At 44.6% G+C, this 22,060-nt stretch overlaps 1 protein-coding gene across 3 annotated transcripts in view; it reads right to left on the bottom strand.

Annotated features, from left to right (window-relative positions):
* The window catches only part of sec24c (SEC24 homolog C, COPII coat complex component), a 43,196-nt gene that overhangs the window by 8,564 nt on the left and 12,572 nt on the right, over window positions 1-22,060 (bottom strand). For 2 of the 3 annotated variants that reach the window (XM_083787726.1, XM_083787728.1), the window contains 15 exons: window positions 18,813-19,712; window positions 17,303-17,487; window positions 14,070-14,178; window positions 11,515-11,642; window positions 11,110-11,248; window positions 9,922-10,037; window positions 7,410-7,534; window positions 6,638-6,829; window positions 5,630-5,723; window positions 3,846-3,962; window positions 3,254-3,424; window positions 2,717-2,813; window positions 2,474-2,619; window positions 1,108-1,246; window positions 1-119 (listed from right to left, as the gene is read on the bottom strand). In XM_083787726.1, the coding sequence (XP_083643852.1) occupies window positions 1-119; window positions 1,108-1,246; window positions 2,474-2,619; window positions 2,717-2,813; window positions 3,254-3,424; window positions 3,846-3,962; window positions 5,630-5,723; window positions 6,638-6,829; window positions 7,410-7,534; window positions 9,922-10,037; window positions 11,110-11,248; window positions 11,515-11,642; window positions 14,070-14,178; window positions 17,303-17,487; window positions 18,813-19,712 (2,777 nt within the window). The remainder of the gene's footprint in view (window positions 120-1,107; window positions 1,247-2,473; window positions 2,620-2,716; window positions 2,814-3,253; window positions 3,425-3,845; window positions 3,963-5,629; window positions 5,724-6,637; window positions 6,830-7,409; window positions 7,535-9,921; window positions 10,038-11,109; window positions 11,249-11,514; window positions 11,643-14,069; window positions 14,179-17,302; window positions 17,488-18,812; window positions 19,713-22,060) is intronic. The other variant, XM_083787727.1, reaches the window with a different exon arrangement.

The following is a 22,060-nucleotide window of genomic DNA, read 5'->3' as shown; positions in this document are numbered from 1 at the left end:
CTGGCCAGCGGACGAGGGACTGGCACAGTTCTTGCGGTAGCAGGCCAGGATCTGAGCACACTGGTTCACTAGGGTGTCTCGGACTGCTTTCGTTGGGCTGTTCAATATGCTCCGGAACGCTGCACGCATGTAGAGACAGAGACAGAGACAGAGACAGAGACAGAGATAGACAGAGAGACAGAGAGAGACAGAGACAGAGAGAGACAGAGACAGAGACAGAGACAAAGACAGAGAGAGAGAGAGACAGAGAGACAGAGAGACAGAGAGACAGAGAGAGAGACAAGACATGGATGAGAATGTGATACACAGACTTCACCATTGAATATCTAACTCGGGTTAGGCATTTAATGCTCTCCAATTGATACATCGAGTCAGGACCACAAATTATCAATTTATTATAAACGAATTCACGCATATATTTTTAAAAATCACGGCCCGACCAATGACAGACGTTCGCCCTTGAGACACAGAAATGATTCCCCATTAATTTTCCTCATAGACATTTAAAAAATTATGTATTTACAAAGCCAACTGTTGTCGTGACAAATCATGACAACACAATTTTTTGGGCCGAACAAATAATTAGAAAGAAGAAAAAAACGGTAGGTTACAACACTTGTTTTTGTTGTTGTTTTTCTTCTTTGTTATTACAAAGAATTACAAAGAAGAAGATTTGTTTGGTCCAAAATATTGTGTTTGTTGTCATGAGTTGTCACGACTCGAGTTGGCTTTGTCTGCGGCGTAACCGTCTTTAAATAAATACTTTTTGAAATGTCTATGGGAAAAATGCATTGGGAATAATTTCCTGGGCCTGGCGTCGTCATGAAAGGGGGCGGGACTGCGACGCTCTATTGGTTGCGTTATTAGACGTTCTGGTTCTCCCTTTGATCTTCTTCGGTAGTGGGTGTACTGTATTCATGAGCATGTTTGTCCTGTAATTGTCTTGTATTTATTGTTACTGGCAGAGCTGTGTCACTCATTTAGCCTCTTCTCTTGGCCAGTTCACACTGTGTAAAAGAGACTTCAGTCTCAATGTGGTTTTTACTGGTTAAATAAAGGTTAAAATAAAATAAAAATACAGGGTCCTGATTTCAGCTGCTCCCTCACCGTATTTGGAGAAGAAGTTGATGATGGTGTCCGTCTCACAGTTGCGGTAGAGGTCGGCCAGCTGGGAACAGCAGTTGACCGCCATGTTGTGTACGCGCAGACGTCTCTGGCCACTGCAGCTGGTGTACAGCACCGCACACTGACGCACAAACACACAAACACACAACGTAAAGCTTTGGTTTCAAATTCCAACACTGTGAAACAGATGAATGCATATGTGATCTTTAACCCATTCTGGGCGGGAACCCCTTTTGGTGTTTTAAGGATTTAGATTAGGTTAAACTTTAGCTATTGAAAAATAGCAGATCTCCCTGTCTAGTGACTACTCCCACCTCTTTATAAGCCATTCTTTGTTCCCCAACCTGTAGGCCTACATATCTTATTTGAATTTCTTTACCTTTTGTGATAATTTGAATTTTGTTGTTAGTTGTCATGATTATGAATTGATTACCCAGGACCTGAATGGAAACAAGACTGCAAGGACTTTTTTCAGTGATCCCTTTGGACATGTGTACCCTGTACTGATTACATTTCTGCCAATAAAGTATTCAATCAATGAATCAATAGCTATTCCCCACTGTATTACACTGTACTATGGCTCCCCCTAATGGCCGTTTATGGTACCCTGCACGCTGCAGCAGAGCTAGTGTGCAATCTGCACATGCTCACAACTCTGTGTGCCTCCGTGTTGACAGTTCACACTTAGTTAGTAGTACATATTGAAATATGGAATATACAATAAGCATCTGGGTGTCTTTCAGCAACACCAACTCAAAGGTAGGAAGCAACTTTTCAATCTACTGCAGCTGTGTGGAGAAAATAATTGTTTTGCCTTATTCTGCGAGTGGAGTTGCACTGCATATGCACAGCATGCGCTGAATTAAAATACTCTAAGCTCAGAAATCTGACAGTATCAACACTGTGGCTGTTACTGTCACGGTATTACCGAAGTTCGGTATACCGTGGCACACACACCCACCTGCATGAGAGCCCCAGTCTACCATCAACCAGTGCACACCCACCTGCATGAGAGCCCCAGTCTACCATCAACCAGTGCACACCCACCTGCATGAGAGCCCCAGTCTACCATCAACCAGTGCACACCCACCTGCATGAGAGCCCCAGTCTACCATCAACCAGTGCACTCCCACCTGCATGAGAGCCCCAGTCTACCATCAACCAGTGCACTCCCACCTGCATGAGAGCCCCAGTCTACCATCAACCAGTGCACACCCACCTGCACGAGAGCCCCAGTCTACCATCAACCAGTGCACTCCCACCTGCATGAGAGCCCCAGTCTACCATCAACCAGTGCACTCCCACCTGCACGAGAGCCCCAGTCTACCATCAACCAGTGCACTCCCACCTGCATGAGAGCCCCAGTCTCCTCGCTGAGCTTGTCGTCGTGTCTGAACTCCACGGTAACGGTCTTGTCACAGTCCAGGCCCGCCAGCTCCACGTCTGTGGTGTTGTTCATGTAGAACGACCCGAAGAAATCTGTGGGCCGGATACCTGCAGGGAGACCAGGGGTTCAGGTTAGACATCGTAACAAACGGATGAGATGAGATGGTGATGATGATGATGTGTGTGTGACTTGGTGCTGGCTCACCTGTGCTGGTTCTCACTCTCATGACAGCATCGAAGCCTACTAGTTTCTGAACGTCTCTCCGAAGGTCGTTGAGGAAGCGCTCCCGGTCCGTATCCGCCTAAGCATGCGCGCGTGCACACACACACACACACACACACACACACACACACACACACACACACACACACACACACACACACACACACACACACACACACACACACACACACACACAGAGAGAAAGTTACTATAATTTCTCTCCAAAAGCACTTGAATATGATGGAATATGACTAAAGCTCACATTTCACATCACACACTAGCCCCCTAAACGTAAATAAACCTATTTATTTTTTTTAATGGATTTTCTTTATTTCAATGAATCGATCGTTACATGCCTACTGTCTTCCTTTGTTTCCTGTTATTTGTCTTTCCATATTCGTTAAAGTCTTAATAAACTGAGACAAAACTAACTATATTAAAAGCTTTAGTCAATATATACACATATTATATGACATTTAGGGGACGGTGAGGAATGGCGTTTTTTCCCGTGGTGCTCACCTGGAAGTAGGTGTATTTGTAGATGGAGCCCCCCGTGGAGACGGGGACGACCCCCAGCGTGGCCACGTCCACGTACTGGTTGGGGAAGAGGAAGAGGTCCACGCAGCAGCCCTGGGCCACGCACTCCTTGGCCAGGGTGGCGTAGAACGCTGCCTGAGGCTGGAAGAGAGACTGGGGAGGGAGAGACCACAGATCAGACGGCGCCCGGCACCTTAACCCATTCTGACCTGAGATCAGATTCTAGAAATGTCTATTACATCCTGACAGTTTCATTATTAATCCATTCTGACCTGAGATCAGATTCTAAAAGTGTCTTCGATTTTTCAAAAATAGCAGACCTACAAGCTCGTATCGCGCCACTCGGTGGCGCGATATGAGCTTGTAGATCTGCTATTTTTCAATAGCTAAAGCATAACATGATGCCGACACCAAAATGGGTGCCCGGTCAGAATGGGTTAACCACTTATGTTATAGATTGCGCAAATCTTTGAATGTATAATTATATATTCTTTGAGAGCGAACGTTTTTTAAACTCAAATCTTTGCTTCTGGGGGTAGGTAGGTAGGTACTACGTAGGTAGGTAGGTAGGTACCTTCTCCTTATCTGTTCCGATGAGTTTCTTGTCTTCTCGGTTCTTTAGCTTGCCGGGGGCTTCAGCGATGGGCAGCGACGTATGGAACACAAACAGCTTCCCTGCACAGTCTGCAGCCTGGAGGACGACAAACGCACACACCATCAGACAACACACACACACCATCACTGGTTCTACACAGACACAACAATCACTGGTTCTACACAGAAACAACAATCACTGGTTCTACACAGAAACATCCACAGCAGTGTTGTTTTTGGCAGCAAATTTCTATTTTAGTTTTAGTCTTGAATAGTTTTCACTTAGTGTAAGGGCGCTTTCACACCGGACATGTTTGGTTCGTTTAAAAGGAACCATGGTCCGCTTACCCCTTTGGTTCGGTTGGTGTGAACGTGCATACGAACTCTGGTGCGGATCAAAGAAACAAACCATGGTCCGCTAAAAAAGGCCGGACTCGGTTCGCTTCCAAACGAACCACGGTGCGCTTCGTTACTGGTGTGAATGCATTCGGACTTTATAGAGGACCAAATACAGGACGATAGGCAAAATAGCCGTCGGGCGTCGGCAGTTGTGAGGCTGCATTAATAATTATAGTTATAAAAGCATGTATTTTTTTACGGGGATCATATGACAGCTGACAGTCTGATTTTAATAGTAGACGCATACAGTATATGTCGAGGCGCAGCGCAGCATACAAGGTTCACATGCGCAAAATGTACAAGTTAACGACATGGAATGGTGTACGGTATGGCACACGATGTAAGCTTGTAGATCTGTTTATTTTAAGCATGCGCCGGCAGCCGCCACGCAAAGTTATGACAAAGCATGCGAATCTGCGATGCATGAGTCTTCATGCGAGTTTCTCTTTCAACTCGTGTCCCCTCCTTTTTTTGTGTGTGTGTGTGTGTGTGTTTTATCGGGGATACCTTGTTGTAGGCTATACGTCTCCGTGAATTTAAGCATCAGCATTCAGCAGCAAGCACATTATTGTTCAAACACCTGCTCCTCTGTTCATCTGTTGCTCTTATTTGGCTAATAAAATAATTAATAAGAATGAATGCAATAGCAAGTTGTTGCTGCCTGTCATGTTGCTGTTCTCTTCTCTCTCTGTGTGACTGAAGGTTGCCCCAAAAAATGTAGACAGTGATTTCCCCTCATGTTCTTTTCCCCCTCACTATTTGGTTCGCTTAACATGTCCACGTGTCATTTGTTTACATATTTGGTACGCTTTACAAAGTCCAGTGTGAACACCAAACGGACCAAAATCAAAATGCAAATATTTGGTCCTTGGTCCTTGATCCGGACCTTCTAAGCGAACTTTGGGTGTGAAAGCGCCCTAAGTCTAGTTTTAGTCGACTAAATCTACAGTTGATTTAGTCAACTAAAATGTGTCGCAGCGCGACGCGTTGTGAGCTTGTAGCTCGGCTATTTTCAGCATGTAATCAAGTGTAAAATGACTCACTGGATCTCTTGTCCACTAGTCCATTCCTATTTCAGCATGTAATCAAGTGTAAAATGACTCACTGGATCTCTTGTCCACTAGTCCCTTCCTAACATTTCACTCTAGTTTTTATCTGTTGACGAAATTGTCCTCATATTTAGTTTTAGTTTAGTTAGTTTTTAGCTTAGTTTTCATTAAAGTTTCCATGTAGTTTGTCAGTGAGAAAAGGTAGTCAATTAACATTGTGTGTGTGTGTGTGTGTGTGTGTGTGTGTGTGTGTGTGTGTGTGTGTGTGTGTGTGTTATATGAAAGAAAAGAATAAAAAATAAATGTCAAACGTTACCTTGAGTGCCTCCAGTCCTGCCTGGATGACGGGTCCGAACACGGTCTCCGTCTCCCGCGTGTCAGCGAACATCTCTGGGATCTGATCCAGCAGGCTGAGAGACACACACACACAGACAGACCACAGTGTGTCATTCATGTGGAACGCTTAAAACTCTTTCAGCGCCACCTGGTGGTCACCAGTTTAGGCTTTGAGTGCCAATTCTCCCATTATAAAGAAAGAAAGAATTTGTAATTATATTATGCATGTAATGTGCATGTCATCACCTGTACACCAGATTAGAGACATTTTCAAAATATGGATAAAAAAATATATATATATTTTTTAATTCCCAAGGGAAGACGTCTTGTCGTCCGTGGCATCCGGTACATAATTGGCAATTAGACGTCTTGACGTTTTTCGCTCTTAAACTGTTTTAACCCATTCTGGGCGGGCACCCATTTTGGTGTTAGCATCGTGTCGTGCTTTATCTATTGAAAAATAGCAGATCTACAAGCTCATGTAGCTACGAGCTTGTAGGTCTGCTATTTTTGAAAAATCTACGACACTTTTAGAATCTGATCTCAGGTCAGAATGGGTTAATAATTAAACTGTCAGGATGTAATAGACATTTTTAGAATCTGATCTCAGGTCAGAATGGGTTAAGAGGGCACTTTTGGACGAAAATAGCAAATCTACAAGCTCTCAACGCATTGAAAGCTTGTAGATCAGCTATTTTTGGGGTGCAAACCCAGCAGTCTTTAGCTAGTGGAGATGCAGGGTGTAACGACATGGAATTCTAAACAACTTTGTTCAACGCAAAAAAACCTGAATGGCTGGCATGGAAAGGAGAGGCATTTGCATTAATTTCACCATAGCAAATGCTGCATTAAGTGGTCTGGAAAGAGCAGTTGTTTTACAGACGGGTAAAAGGGACCCCTTTGATGTCTATGTGTGCACGTCCCTGTGCGTGTGTGTTGTTGCCTGTGTGTGTCTCTCTCTCTCTCTCTCTCTCTCTCTCTCACACACCTCTCGATGACCATCCTGCTCTCGGCGACGTTGACCAGGAAGCCGTCGAGCAGCGGTACGAACATGTCCGACACGTCGGACACCACCAGCATCTGGGGCTGGGCCAGGCTGGACTTCACGTTGTAGAAGTGCAGCACCTTGTTGTACGTGACGAAGCCCACGCGCACCACAGAGTCCACCTCTGGGTTCTCCCTGGAGGAGAAGAGACGCCACGCAGAGCACATGTGAAGAAGGACAACGACGACATGCACATCACCGTTTAAAATACGGTGCTGGACCCAAAAAATTTACTAAATGAAGAAGAAAGTGGAAAGTGGATATGCATAGCAAACTGTGGGGTCCATGAAATTACAATGTTTGACATGCATGTTGTAACTATAAGGGGCAAATGGACTGTGTTAAAGTTCTATGTTCTTGGAATGTAAGTTTGTAAGTTGTGTGTTTTTGTCGACTAAAACTAAGACGAAAAATGTTCGCAGACTACCTTCGAAGCAGTGTTTTTTTTGTCTACTAAAACCAAGACGAAAAAATGTTCGTCGACTACCTTTTTTTCACTGACGAAAACTAAATGGAAACTAAATTAAAACTAAGACCAAATATATTTCGTCAACAAATAACTAGACTAAAATGTTAGGAAGGGACTAGTGGACAAGAGATCTAGTATGAGTCATTTTAAACTTGGTTGCATGCTGAAAATAGCAGATCTACAAGCACACAATGCGTCGCAGCTGTAGATTTAATAGACGGCTAAAATGCGTGCGTGCGTGCGTACCTGGGCAAGCAGTCTAGCAGGGTCTTGAGCTCTTGGCAGACCATGCTGACCATGCCACTCTTCACAGCGTTGTAGGAGACGTCGATGAGGAAGATGAAGGCAGGAGGCTGAGGAAGCTTGTTGTTCTGTGCCAGAAGGAGAAGAGAAAGTCGTGTCCATTTGATAAAGACGTGGATATAATAGTTTTTCTACTATTATTCCAGTGGACAGCCTACTCGGAGTGACTGTGGCTACATTTAAGACTTTTAAAAAGGCAAACGGTAAACACAACATGCAACCGCATTTAAAGCCTGGAACACAATTTTACAACGCATTTTATAACCCATTCTGGACGGGATCCCCATTTGGTGTTTTAAGCATCATGTTAGACTTTAGCTATTTATAGAGAGATGACTTCCGCACACCCGGTAGGTAATTTGGAGCAGGTGCGATGATGACGAGGCATATACAATGTGGAGAGGAGAGACACCTGCACACCGCCACTTGCTTGGTTCAGAGCATTTATTTAAGAAGCAACGTTTCGGTCTTGCGACCCTTCCTCAAGCCTGAGGACTTTAGCTATTGATCTACAAGCTCATAGCGTGGCACCAAGTGCCACGCTATGAGCTTGTAGATCTGCTATTTTAGAAAAATCGTGAAAATGTGCCGCAAATCTTTGAGTGTATATTCTTTCAGAGCAAAGGTTTTTAAGTCAAATGTTGTTTCAGGGACCCCGTCCCCCGTCCCCAGAAGCAATCATGTTTTCAGATGGGGGGGTCCGTGGCCAAATACAGATAGTTCCTGAAAAGGTTGAGCACCACTGACATAGAAACATAGGGTTTTCAGAAAACTTTTAGGATTTAGAAGAGGCGGCAAAAAATACTGTAACAGCATGTATTTCCCTAGCCTTTCCCTTTATTTCAGTTCACTTGAAACCAGACTGGAACATACAGTATAAGAAAACAAAAGATGTGAATGCAGTTGTTTTTCCCGTTTTTAACTACATCTCTCTTTTATCCTCATCTTCACTTCTTGCCAGTAGAGTAGGGGAAATGAAAGCCCCAGGAGTTATTTTAGTTTCCTTTCTGTTGTTCCTCTTCCTCTCTCTGCTGGCTCACTGAAAGGGACATACCCTCTCTCACGTCTTCTAAATGCACCGAGCGCTCCTGCTGTTATGAAATACCCTCTCTCACGTCTTCTAAATGCACCGAGCGCTCCTGCTGTTATGAAATACCCTCTCTCACGTCTTCTAAATGCACCGAGCGCTCCTGCTGTTATTTGCTGCTTTCTTCTGTCGCAGTGCAGCAATTTAGGCCTGACCTCAAAATTTAAAAAACATCTTCTAAATCCTCCAGTTTTCTGAAATAAATATTTTCACGATTTTTCAAAAATAGCAGACCTACAAGCTCGTAGCGCGCCACTCGGTGGCACGCTATGAGCTTGTAGATCTGCTATTTTTCAATAGCTAAATGATAATGATTAAAACACCAAAAGGGGTTCCCGCCCAAAATGGGTTAAAGTCTTCCAAACTAAAACCAATGCACCAACAATGTGACAGGCGCTTCATGTTGACAAACGCCTGGTACAGTCGGACTGCATAAAGTTAAAGTGATGTAAGATCATACTAAAATTACATTTGTACTGGACCGGTAAAACCTGAAACCGACCCAACCCTCAAACTGATTTCTTTTAATTAAATCCTATATTAGTTATGCTCAGGAGTCAGGGGCAAATAGCAGGGCAATTATGTGACGTTTTGTCAGTGATCCCTCAGTTCCATGCTCAAGAAATGAAGACGTGAAACCTTTTATGAAGAAGTGGAATGCGGTATAGTGCAGTGTTGATTTCATTTCGTCGACTAAAACTAAAGACGAAAAATGTTCGTCGACAACAAAATGTGCCGCCAAAAACAAAACGGGTAGGCCCAGGCGGTGGCGTAACCGTCTGGGCACCCGACTGGTAATCAAGTCGCAGTGTGCCGCGGGTTCGACTCCCGAGCCCGACACGGCCTTTACTGCATGTCTTCCCCCATCTCTCTCCCGTTTCCTGTCAGCCTACTGTCTGTCACTTCAAAAAACCAATAAAAAGGCGTAAGCCGCAAAAACAATATCTTAAAAAAAACAAAAAAACAACAACACTGGTAACAACAGAGCAGGTTCCCCCGTCAGTAGAAGCCAGTCATCCCCTCTGTGGGAAGTCTTACCTTACAGTAGTCGACGGTGGCTAGGAACTCGTAGCTGCCCAGTGAGAGCTCTGTGGGAAGTCTTACCTTACAGTAGTCGACTGTGGCTAGGAACTCGTAGCTGCCCAGTGAGAGCTCTGTGGGAAGTCTTACCTTACAGTAGTCGACTGTGGCTAGGAACTCGTAGCTGCCCAGTGAGAGCTCTGTGGGAAGTCTTACCTTACAGTAGTCGACTGTGGCTAGGAACTCGTAGCTGCCCAGTGAGAGCTCTGTGGGAAGTCTTACCTTACAGTAGTCGACGGTGGCTAGGAACTCGTAGCTGCCCAGTGAGAGCTCTGTGGGAAGTCTTACCTTACAGTAGTCGACTGTGGCTAGGAACTCGTAGCTGCCCAGTGAGAGCTCTGGCCGTTCGTAGCAGTCCACCCTCTTCCCTGTGTGGTCCAGATGCTGGAAGTAATGTTGAGGCACTGTAGTGGGGAACAGTTGAAAAGACTGTGCGGTTAGATTGGGAGGTCCGGGTTCGATCCCCGGCCGTGTCATACCGAAGACTCTAAACATGATGGGACCCAATGATGCCACCCTGCTTAGCAGCAAGCATCAAGGGTTGGATACTACTGAATGTCCAGGCCAGGGGGTGTACTTGTACATCAAGCTGCCTCACGCGGGGAAAAAAGAAAGAAGGCTTTTTCTTTTCTCCTGTTTTTGTAGGCCTCAAGATCAGCTATAATGATAGATTATAGTCACCAATGTACACAGTTTTTTAAATGTACCAATATTATTTAACTAGTAAAAATCACTAGAAGTGAAAGCCCTAATATGTACTAACATGATGATGTTTTAGTAACATGTTGCTGCTGTTCTACATAGGCTACTGCCAAGGTGATGAAATCACAGTTCATAAAGGCAAATGCCAAAGCCTCAATCTGTGATTTACTTTATGAACTATCCTAGACCATTAGGACTTTATGGAAGATGCTTCTGCACGTACTGATATAGTTTGACCAAATGCTCTAATCTTAAAATGATAGCCAAAAGGAGCCCAGATGTGTCTAGGACGCTGGGCTACTTTCGCTGTGCAACGTTTGCTTCCATAGAAGACACGTCTGGGCTTCTATGGGATCCAAATGACTGAAATCGGTCACGGCGACTGAGAATCCCTTTTGGTGTTTTAAAGTACATTACGTTGTACTTTAGCTATTGAAAAATAGCAGATCTACAAGCTCATAGTGCAGCACAGAGTGCCGCGCTATAAACTTGTAGGTCTGCTATTTTGGAAAAATGTGCCTGAAATCTTTGAATATATATCGTTACAGAGCGAGTTTTTAACTCAAATCTTTGCTACTGGGAGGGTCCCTGGAACAACATATTTTCAGATGGGGGTCGGCGGCCAATGTCATATATATTTGGGGTCCTTGACATGAATACGTTTGAGAACCACTGACATAGAAACATGAGGTTTTTCTGAAAACTTTCGGGATTTAGAAGACTTAAAAAAAGGTTAATAGACCATGTGTAGGACTCGAGGACTCTGAGACGTACCATCTGTGACGCAGCTGCAGAATCCACATTGGAAGCGGCGTCCTCCCTCTATGAACTGCATGTAGGGGCACATGTAGGCCTTGCAGCGGTTACAGCGGATAGGCCCCGCCTCCCCGTGGTCCACCACGTAGGGAGGGGCCTGGGAGGAAACACAAAGAACGTCAAAAAACAAGTCAGGAATGGATTAGAGAGAAATTTATAATAAAACTGGAACTTGTCCACTAGTCCCTCCCTAACATATTAGTCTAGTTTTTATTTGTTGACGAAATTGTCAATATATTTAGTCTTAGTTTTAGTCATCATAGATTCGGTTTTATTTATTTTGTTTTAGTCAGTGAAAAAAGGTAGTAGACAAATATGTTTCGTCTTAGTTTTAGTCGACGAAAACAACAGTGTGTGAGGTACCTCGTCCGCGGGCAGTGTGGCGAGGGGCTTGATGACGCAGGCTAGCGGTACTTGGGACTGCTTGGCCATGTCGGATGTGCAGGGTATGTTGTAGGCTGTACAGCGGACGAAGCTGGGACTGGCGTTCCCTGGTCAACGCAACAAGAGACACACGTCACAGACAATGTCACCCAAAACATCTACACGGCAAGAATGATCATATTATGAAAGGCAAGACTGGTGCAAAACTTGAACGAACTAAGTGATTTAACTGATCATGAGAAGAAAGAATAATCTATAAAATAATAAATATTCAAGAATAAGTTCACAACACGTCGTAATGTACGTAGTGTAAGATTTTGTCGATTGCACCTTGTCGATCAAATCGACACACATGTCGATTTGCTCGTCCACATAATGATGTCACATGATCAATGTCAATGGGAGTTTAATCTTTGCATAGGGCAAAAATACCAATTTGCTCAGACACACGATGTATAAACTACAAACTCAAACTACAAACCATTCACAGGGGTTTGTGTGCACCAGTGTTGTTTTTCGTCAGGACTGACGATAACGTAAATGACAACGTCAACGGCCCTTTTTCCAGGACTAAGACGGACTAAAACGAACGACACTCAAATAATTCGGGACAAGACTGACGCTGACGAGCTAATTAGCTCTGTTTGACGCGATGACGAGACGTGTGTGTGTTATGGCTGACAACACAAGGCTAGACGAAAATGTTAGTGGATTGACGAACAAAGTTTTAAATGCATGAAAATGTTCCGCCAATAATGTCACTGCTCTCGCCGCTATACTCCTCTCCTTGTTGGTCACACCCATCTGCACACACACACACACACACACACACACACACAGTCCCATTTCGACTCCGTGAGATCACTTTGCTTGTCCCCGTGGATTGGAAATAGGATTTAAAAGGCTATCCGATGATAGCGTGGATTACAGCACAGTTGTGTGCAATTATTCAAATTCACATATCACCACACCTCGTCAAGCCTCCAGTATCGGCTCAATGCGAAACATGTTGCACCGAAGCTAAAATCAATCAACAACAGTAGCTCTGGTCGATAGCGTAGTTAGGACTCAGGAGTTCTATGGTATTTAATTTGATCCTTTCCCCTCACTCACACCCGCGGAAGTGCAGGCTGTGCAGCCCCTCGTTTTTAACATAAAAAAGATGTGAAAGCCTACTTTCCTCCTTCTAACACTATGGATCAGAGCTAATGTTATTCCAACTCCCAGTAGCAGTTCAAGTACCCGACCAGATGACATGGTTTCTAACTAAACGGTTATGGCCAAATAAAATGTAAAATCTGCTATGGCTGTTACTGTATGTCCACAGAAGAAACACAGAGGTGTTTTCTTATGGTTATGTCACATATTTGCTGCACCAATTGAAGCCCCCCCCAAACCATGTGGAATGCATTCCCCAAAACTCTCAGAGACATGCCCCCACCATCCAAACCTTCAATATTACTTTCCCCAGCTATTTATTTTTATTTACTTAGTGTTTTTCCTTTAATAAAGTTGTTTTTGATTTATCATGTCCCCCTTGTAAAGCATTTTTGGGTACTCAGAAAAGCTGTATATAAATTATTAATTTTGAGATATTATTACTACAAAAACAATGTTTTAAACTTATGTATTCACTATTCATTGATTCACTAGTATACCAAAATCCATTTAAAAAAATGGCTCTCTCACAGTTCTTGGGTCAAATAATGATATGCGATTAAAATGCGATTAATCGAGATTAATTAACTACAAAGCCTCTGATTAATTAGATTAATTTGTTTAATCGAGTCCCAGCTCTAATTAATACCTGTACGCTATAGACATTTTATTTAAAGACATTTTTAAATTTTTGACTAAAACCTTTTACTAAAATGACTAAAACTGACTAAAACCCTTAGGAGTTTCCGTCGACTAAAACTATCAAGGATAGAAATGACTAAGACTGACTAAGACTAATTAAGCATTTTTCCATATGACTAAGAGTGACTAAAACTAATAAGCATTTCGTCCAAAAGACTAAGACTGACTAAATCTAAAAAACGCCTGCCAAAAACAACACTGGTGTGCACACAGTGACGCAGAGGAAGCACGTGAAGACATCTACAGGAAGTACACATGCTCTTAAGCCAAATTCCAACACCAAAAACACCTCGGCAACTCGCTCACTCACAATCGGCCACTCCAGCATGGCGGTGTTACGGTGAAATTGGTGACCTGCTGACATGTTTGACCATCTTGTGAACTCACATAACTTACATGGAGGTCTAACCTCTTGAGCCCCAATAACTCTATAATTCTCTATAATTGCGGCTACAGTAGCTGTTAGCATAAACCCCAGTTCCAGGTGCTACCATACGCGTTCACTTTAAAAGTCATTTACAGTTTTACACCATGATTATATTTTGTGGGACTTTGTGGGACTCAACCATTATATAGACGGAGTATACGTTCGGGTATGTATATATACGGTGTCCCCTAGCGTCGGGGTACGCATATATATATATATGGACATGGGAAATAAATAATTAAAGTACCTTGATCCTTGGCCAGGAAGTTGGTGGTGACGAGGGGCGGGGCCTGACCCCTGACCCCGGTGGTGAAGGGCTCGGCGCCCTTAGCCTTGTCGTCCTCAATCACCTGGATCTGAGCGGGAGGAGAGTGGCGGGGGGAGGGGGGGGGGGACAAGGTAAGACAGGAGAGCCTTTAGACACACGCCGCTCAGTCGCACAACTCAACATGTTTTCCACAAACACCTACACGGAACACGCATGCAGGAGAAGTCTGGCATACAATCCTGCGCACAATCCTACACACACGCACGCACACACACACGAGTTGTCCCGATACCATTTCTTTCAGACCGAGTAAGAGTACAAGTACTTAATTTTTAGTACTCGCCGATACGGAGTACCGATACAAGTACTTCATTTTTGTTGAGTAAACACTTATTTTACCCCCTTTTTCCTCATAGATGCAGATGGATCTCTGATCTACACTTGTTGTCATTTATGCTTGTAGACCGTCTGTTTTTAGTGATTTGCTGCAGTGTTGGGTCAGACTTGCTCCGGTTGCATTCGTTCAGCCTAGTGTAAATTGGATGTTTTGGTACTCGGGTCAAAGTATCGGGGCTGGTTCCGAGTACGAGGGTGGTAATTGAGGGTGGTATTGGCCCGAGTAACCGATACCAGTATCGGTACAACTCTAACACACACACACACACACACACACACACACACTCACACACACACACACACACACACACACACACACACACACACACACACACACACACACACAGAGAGAACACACTAATACAATAATAAATCCCATAGTTTGTCAAGGTGGCGGCCAGGAACAAATAGCAGATGAAATGTGTGCGCACAGATCCCAGGACTGGAGCTACAATGAAAGAATCACTCCCCATCTCACCCCAACAGACACCTGGAGAAACAAGCAGATGGAAACATCCTTGGGGGGGGAAGGATGCTCAGTCAGTGCATGCCACGGAAGCTACTGTATGAACCATGGGCAAGTGAAACACTGCAGACTGGCATGCAGGGTAGAGGGTGGGGGGGGGGGGGGGTGATTGTTGTGGGGAAACTAGGCAACCCTCTTAAAAGTGTGTCAAAGCTGAGATGGGCTGCCTCAGGGGAGTTCAGTGAAAATCCACTATTTATTTTCTGCTAAAGGCGAGGGGAAATATTCACCTTTTAGATCAAGATTGAAGCGCGTTAAATATTGTTGTATAAAGACCTAATCAGCAAGTCCTTAAACACCACCATTCTTTCATCGGGTATGTTTATTTAAAACTTTGCCCACGAGTGATGGTATTGTATTTGTATATACTGTTGATGTGGTACAAAAACTGTCCCATCTGCTGCTTGAAATCTTATATTAATGTTAATATCCCAAATGACCACGGAACTTACGAATAAAATCAGATTCATATAGTCCTCATGGTTCCGAGACAAATGTGACCAGATTTGACTGAGAGCCTGCCATCGCGCAACCTCCAGCTTTTCACCAGAGGAGAACAACTTTCCCCAAAATGAGTTAATAGCACAGGCAGACTCTTCACATACTAGAGCATGTCTGAAATATCAGAGCTGAAATCAACATCAAAGTACGAAATAAATGCTTAAACATGTAGCTAGGTGTAATGTTAAGAGACCACAGAAGTGAACCTTTCAAGCCTGTTTTCTCAACTCGCTGTTTTCTCTATAAGCCACATCTCCAAAACTGGTAGGTCAAACTGAACAACTGATATGTCAATTTGACGCTATGATTCCCTGCTTTCATATGACATGAAAAAAACTAAAATTCAAAAGAAATCCAATGGCAGTCCCTCAGTCAAATTTGGACAAATGTCTATGCAGCCTGGCCAGTAGTACAACATTGTTCTTAATGTCTACTGTAAACTTGTGCAAAAGTCAGCGCCATAGTGGTTAAGCAAGGCAGACTCAAAGGCATTCAAAATAAGTCTATAAATGTCGTTTCTAGTGTTTCCGTTGCTTGCTGATGACTCTGAGAGAACACTGAGATATCAATATGTTGTTGATACATCCAACAGCAGCCCATCGTCAACGTTTTGAATACCAGCGGGCGAGGTTTGAGGGGTTAGGCAGGGGGATAGGAAGGTAAGGTAGTCTAGAGGGCAGGTCGGGGGTTAGTGCGACAAGAGCACAGAGGAGAGGGCAAAGGCAGGCAACACAGGAGACTTACTGGACTGGGGATAGCGTCTGGGTCTATTCTATGTCTTGATTTCTGCACAGCCGGCATGTCAGACGCTTGCTTTAAGTTTCAAAACAGAGTGTGTCCAGTGCGGTTATGCAAAAAATAAAATGAAATTAAAATACAGAGAAGAGTGGAAGATAAAAAGATGAGTGTGAGAAGGAAAAAAAAGAGAAATCTCTGCCAGTTTGTCCTGACTAGCAGGCAGACATTTGTCTCTGTGCAGAGATGAACCGAGCAGTAGTTATTGATTATAGATTATTGATTAGTGTTATAGCAGACTAGACGACAGATTCAAGCAGTGTCGTAGTCTTGTTTGGCGCACATGCAGAGCTGGGTCTACATGTACAGAAGGCTACAGACGGTTACTGCAGCGAGCAAGGGATATCAAAAAGATAAATTAATTAACACCGTTAAGACTTGTGTCGTGCATGGTAAATCCTCTAATTTAATTGGTAAATCTTCATACACTTTACGCATCAAGTATACTACTTGATATAAAAATCCACAGAGGTCACTGTATAAAAAACAGCAACCTACCCTGGTAAAGGTAGGTAAGACATCTTCCGAAATAGGATATTTTTAAGAAATTGAAGAAATAGCTCATCTTTTCTGCGGCGCAAAAATGTTGCATCGCAAAGGGATTGACACATCTGTTTTGCAGACTCTTATTGTTGGTTACTGGAATGATCATAATTCCCCTCAGGGATTTATGAAGCCGTATCACAACTGAACAACTGTATCACAAAATGTCAATGATTGTGATTAACGATTAAATATAGAAAGAAATATGGCAGAAATAGCTGATCTACACGCTTACAACGCATGACGCGTTGTAAGCGTGTGGATCAGCTATTTCTGCTTCTTTTTATAGAATATTTGAACATGTATAAACATTTTTCAACAGGGAAACGATTATATGGCGATTATGAAAGAAATAAGTGTGATCAACGCAAATAATTGCGATTTAGACGATTATGTAATAATTGTGACGGGCCTGTGAGTGTGAGTGTCTCTCTCTCTCTCTCTCTCTCACCGGGCTGGGGATGGAGTCTGGGTCGAGTCTCTTCTGTGGCGCAGGAGGAGCAGGGGGCCCGGGGCCTGGCCCCGGAGCCTGGGCCCCGTAGTTGGGTGGCTGCTGGCCAGGATAGGGCCCTGGAGCGTAGCCGGGCTGTGGGCCTCTCACCTGGCCGAATGCACCTGGAGGGGACCAGAGAACCGCTGAGGCACCGGCCTGTACAGAGCACTACACTTATCTTACACTGGAGACGGTGTTGAAAATGCTTGGGTTTGTTGTTTTATTCCCCCTCAGAGAAACCAAAGGCAGGGTAATAAGGACCATATAGTTGAATATAACTATTGGAGCGGACTGCCCCGCCCGAGCTATTCATTTCAATGGAAGTAGCTCATTGGCGTTTGAAGCATAGATATTTAAAAATATATATATCTATCCACTTTTTTTTTATATATAAAAAAAAAAAAGTGAGGGGCTCTCTTATCATCATACATCATTACATTCCGGCCAATCACTTTTGGCGTCCTCACTTTTTATCTTCACTTTTTAAGCCCTCAGCCAATCAAATCATCACTAATGGGGTACACACGCACACACAAAGCGGGGCATAGGAGGGGCTAGCGCCCCTCAAAAAAAAAAGATGCCTCATTGGCCATTCATTGGAGCGATGTGTCTCCAGTGAAGGCGGAAGTCAAGCGGAAAGTGCGGACGTTTACCCATAATTTGCATGAGAAAACCAATGTTTACGTACAGTACGTCACCTCTGATTGGCCTACTGAACATCCCTTTCTGTGACAGATGAGCGGAAGGCTTGGCTCATGCTTCGCAAGGAATCTGGGGAAAGCTTGCCTACTCTGGAGAACACACGCCCCAGATAGCCGAAGGAGGCGTCTATCTTTTTATGTTTTTATGGTTTGAAGCACCCAGAAGAAAGCTCTACTTCCACATTTTTTCTTGATTTTGGGCAACAAAGTTTGGTGCCCAAATGTGGAAGTGCTAACCTCCATGAACGCGCCTGAATGGATTCATGAACGAGTGCTCTGTGTTAAACCCCGGCTGCGTGCTCTTTTGCTTCGTCTGCCTGCAGTTCCAGCTTTGGCCAGTAGGGTGGGGCGGCTTCCCCGTTTCCCGGCCGCTCTGGGGGCCTGGTAAGGACAGAGGAGGGACTAGTATGTATGTGCAAGGCAGTTTGGGACCTGTGGGGTTCCAACCCTGGATGTCAACAGGTCAATCTGTGAATAAAAGTAGTCCAGTGGTTCCCGACGTGGGGTTCAGGAACCCCCAGGGGTCCTTGGTGGAGCTTCCAGGAGGTCCACAGCTAAATGATAGAACACTTAGGAGGAACCAAATGCACCCTTGTGGGTCTGTAACTCTGTGAGGCTGGGCATACAAATGGAACGGAATGGACCCAGAGAACTTTTACAGCATTAGATCGGGGTCCCCAAGATATAAATCTCATCAAAATAACACTAACACACATTAAACTGGTGGACCATGACATGAAAACAGCTGTCTACGAGCATCTCCTCACCATTCTGCTGAGGCGGATATCCTCCCTGCATGCCAGGCTGAGGAGGCTGCTGTTGCTGCCCAGGGGGCCCGAGGGGCCCAGGGGGCCCCGGAGGCCCCAGAGGGCCCGGCGGTCCCGGAGGCAGGTGGTTGGCCTGGGCCATGGAGGTGGGATGAGGAGGAGGAGGCATCTGAGCTCTGGGAGGAAGGGGGCCGGGGTGGTAGGGCGAGGCCTGCTGGCCCGGAGGAGGCTGGGACTGGGGAGGCAGCCTGGCGCCCGGCGGAGGGGGGTACTGACCCGGGCCGGCCGACGAGGAGAGAGGATGACCCGCGGGAGGGAAGGAGCCCGGCTGAGAGGGAGGAGGAGGGAAGGAACCCTGCGCGGGAGGAGGAGGACCAGAGGCGTAGGGAGGTTGTGGAGGGAAGGCCTGCTGCTGCTGCTGCTGCTGGGGCTCGGACACCGGGGGAGCTTGGCTGGGGGGAGGCGGCGCGGGGCCGGAGAAGGAGGACGGAGGGAAGGCCGGCTGGGAGGAGGGAGGAGGGGGAGCAGAGGAGGCGTACGACTGCTGAGAGACGGGAGGTGGAGGACCACCAGCGGTGGTGTACGCTGGTTGCTGAGCGGCGGGAGGGGAGGAGGCGTACGACTGCTGAGGGGGAGGAGGAGCAGGGGTGTATGATTGCTGAGAGGCGGGAGGGGGAGGCGCGGGCGAGGCGAAGTGCTGGGAGGGAGGAGGCGGGCCGCCGTAGTATTGTTGTTGTTGTTGTGGTGGTTGTTGTGGTGGTGGTGGGGCGGGGGCGTCACTGGGAGCGGCGGCGGGAGGCTGGGCGGGGTCCGTGGATGCAGGCGGAGGAGGAGGAGCTTGGCTGTAGGAGGCGGGAGGAGGAGGAGGCGCAGCGGAGTAGGCGGCGCTGTGCGGCGGTGCTGGAGACACAAGGAGAAAGGGGGTCAGTGGCTCGTCATCATGACGTCATCCTAATGGAAAATGACTGACTGATTTTTCTAGTGGGACACTGAAGGTATTGCATTAATGCAGTGTTTCCCAAGCTTTTTAGCTCGTGACCCAAAAGAGAAATTAGAACTAGTGAAAATAGCAGATCTACAACCTCACAACGCGTCGCGCCGCAATGCCATGGTTCTACGGGAACTGTAGTTGGGGTCGCTGTCCTATAGCCCAGGTGGACTTTTAACCTATTCTTGGCGGGAACCCTTTTTGGTGTTTTAAGCATTATGTTATACTTTAGCTATTGAAAAATAGCAGATCTACAAGCTCATAGCGCGGAATCGTGAAAATGGGGCACAAATCTTTGAATATATATTATGCCAGAGCGAATGTTTTTAACTCTAATCTGTGCTTCTTGGGGGTCCCTGGAACAAAAAAAATTCAGACAGGGCTCGGCGGCCAATTTCATATAATGTTTGGGGTCCTTGACATGAAATAGTTTGAGAACCACTGACACAGAAACATAGGTTTTTCTGAAAACTGTCATGAATTTTGTAGAATCTGGTCTCAGGCCTAAATAAACATTAGTACCTCGTGCAGTCTTTAAACATTTTTAACAAACATATTTTGCCAATATCCTCCAGCCAATACGCTATAAAAGCAGTGAGTCAAGGCATGCCAAGCTAGGTTTTATTAAAAAGCGAGCAGATTTCTACTCTTTACTCTTCAAAGCCTACCCACTACCTACCCTAAACCCCTCAACTAAAAAAGAAAAAAAGCCTAAGGCTTTTCACAGAATATGGTGAATGCCCATAGAAGAATCAACAGTTGCTACTGTATGTACAACAACAATGACTCTTTCAGAGCGGGAACTTGGGGGGGAAATAAGTTCGCAAAAATGTTGTACGCTATTTTCATGTGTGAAAATTAATAAAGAAACTTTGATCAAAAATAAAACAATGACATACAGTATCATGTTTGAGTCCGATTGCTGGAGCTTGTGAGCAAGCCGCAGTGGAACAGTAATTCACCTTTAGCAAAGCCCCACCCTCTCCCACTTAATACACTCCCACTTGGACACTTTCCAGCCAGGCTCATTCATTCCAATATAAATATCATGGATTTTACACATTAAATACTGGTTCATTTTTTGGAAACAGACCGTCAAAATCTCTTCCAAATCCGTCAACAAGGCCTGCCGTATGCACTGGAAAAACATGTGCGTGACATTACTTTAAAAAATATATATATATATATGAATATATCATATAGGAAAACTATTGTCTAACCCATGTTATGCTTAGCTGAATGATAGGCCTCAAAGATCTATGATTATGTTATGGTTTCTCAGAACTGTTGCTTGATGTATGCACTTAGTTGCAATGCTAGTGTCACGCTCTGGAAATAACAGATCTGCTGTTTGTGGTGCTTGACATCACTGTTGTTTTTGGCAGCATGTTTTGAATTTAGTTTTAGTCGTGGTCTCTTGAATAGTTTTTCATTTTATTTAAGTCACATTTTAGTCACCTGGAATGTTTTAGTGTTAGTCTAGTTTTTGTCGACTAAATATAACATTTTAGTCGACTAAATCTACAGTTGATTTAGTCGACTAAAAAGTATTTTGGCGGGCCTTGATGTCGTCGTAATGGCTCATTTTACGCATGCTGGAAATGGCGGATCTACTGCTATTTCCAGCTGCGACACGTTGTGAGCTTTGTAGATCGGCTATTTTCAGCATGCAACCAATTGTAAAACTGTCCACTAGTCCCTTACTAACATTTTAGTCTAGTTTTTATTTGTTGACCAAATTGTCAGTATATATAGTGCTAGTTTTAGTCATCATAGCTTAGTTTTAATTTAGTTTCCATTTAGTTTGTCAGTGAAAGAACTTTAGTCGACGAACATTTTTCGTCATGTTTGAGCTTTAGACAGGGTTCCCCAGACTTTACACACATTTTTTTACCAATGCATTTCCAAAGACTTTACCAGAATATTTAGCCCAATTTCCAGGCAACAATCATTCAGCACAATAATGAGTCTCTTCCTCCTATGCCTACACATAGTGTAGCAAAAAATAAAGCATAGAATATAGAATGCTTGAATTCTATACCAAATGTCATGCCAAATCTTTGCTACATCACCTATCCTAGGGTCATAGGTCATAGGATCACGCTGCAGCATGTTGTGAGCCTGTATATCGCTAATTTTTCTTTTCCCACGTCCGGTATACACAATAGGCTGCAATCACGCACGATGTTTGGTGAAAAACAAAATAAATAGAAAAAAAACAATGCATAGCCAAATATTTCTTCCCGGTTTCTTTCGAGAA

The sequence above is a fragment of the Protomyctophum parallelum genome (genome assembly GCF_964188405.1).
Source record: "Protomyctophum parallelum genome assembly, chromosome: 17".
Lineage (NCBI taxonomy): Eukaryota > Metazoa > Chordata > Actinopteri > Myctophiformes > Myctophidae > Protomyctophum > Protomyctophum parallelum.
Note: the sequence above shows the minus strand (reverse complement) of the source record. Positions and strands in the feature narration are given on the sequence as shown.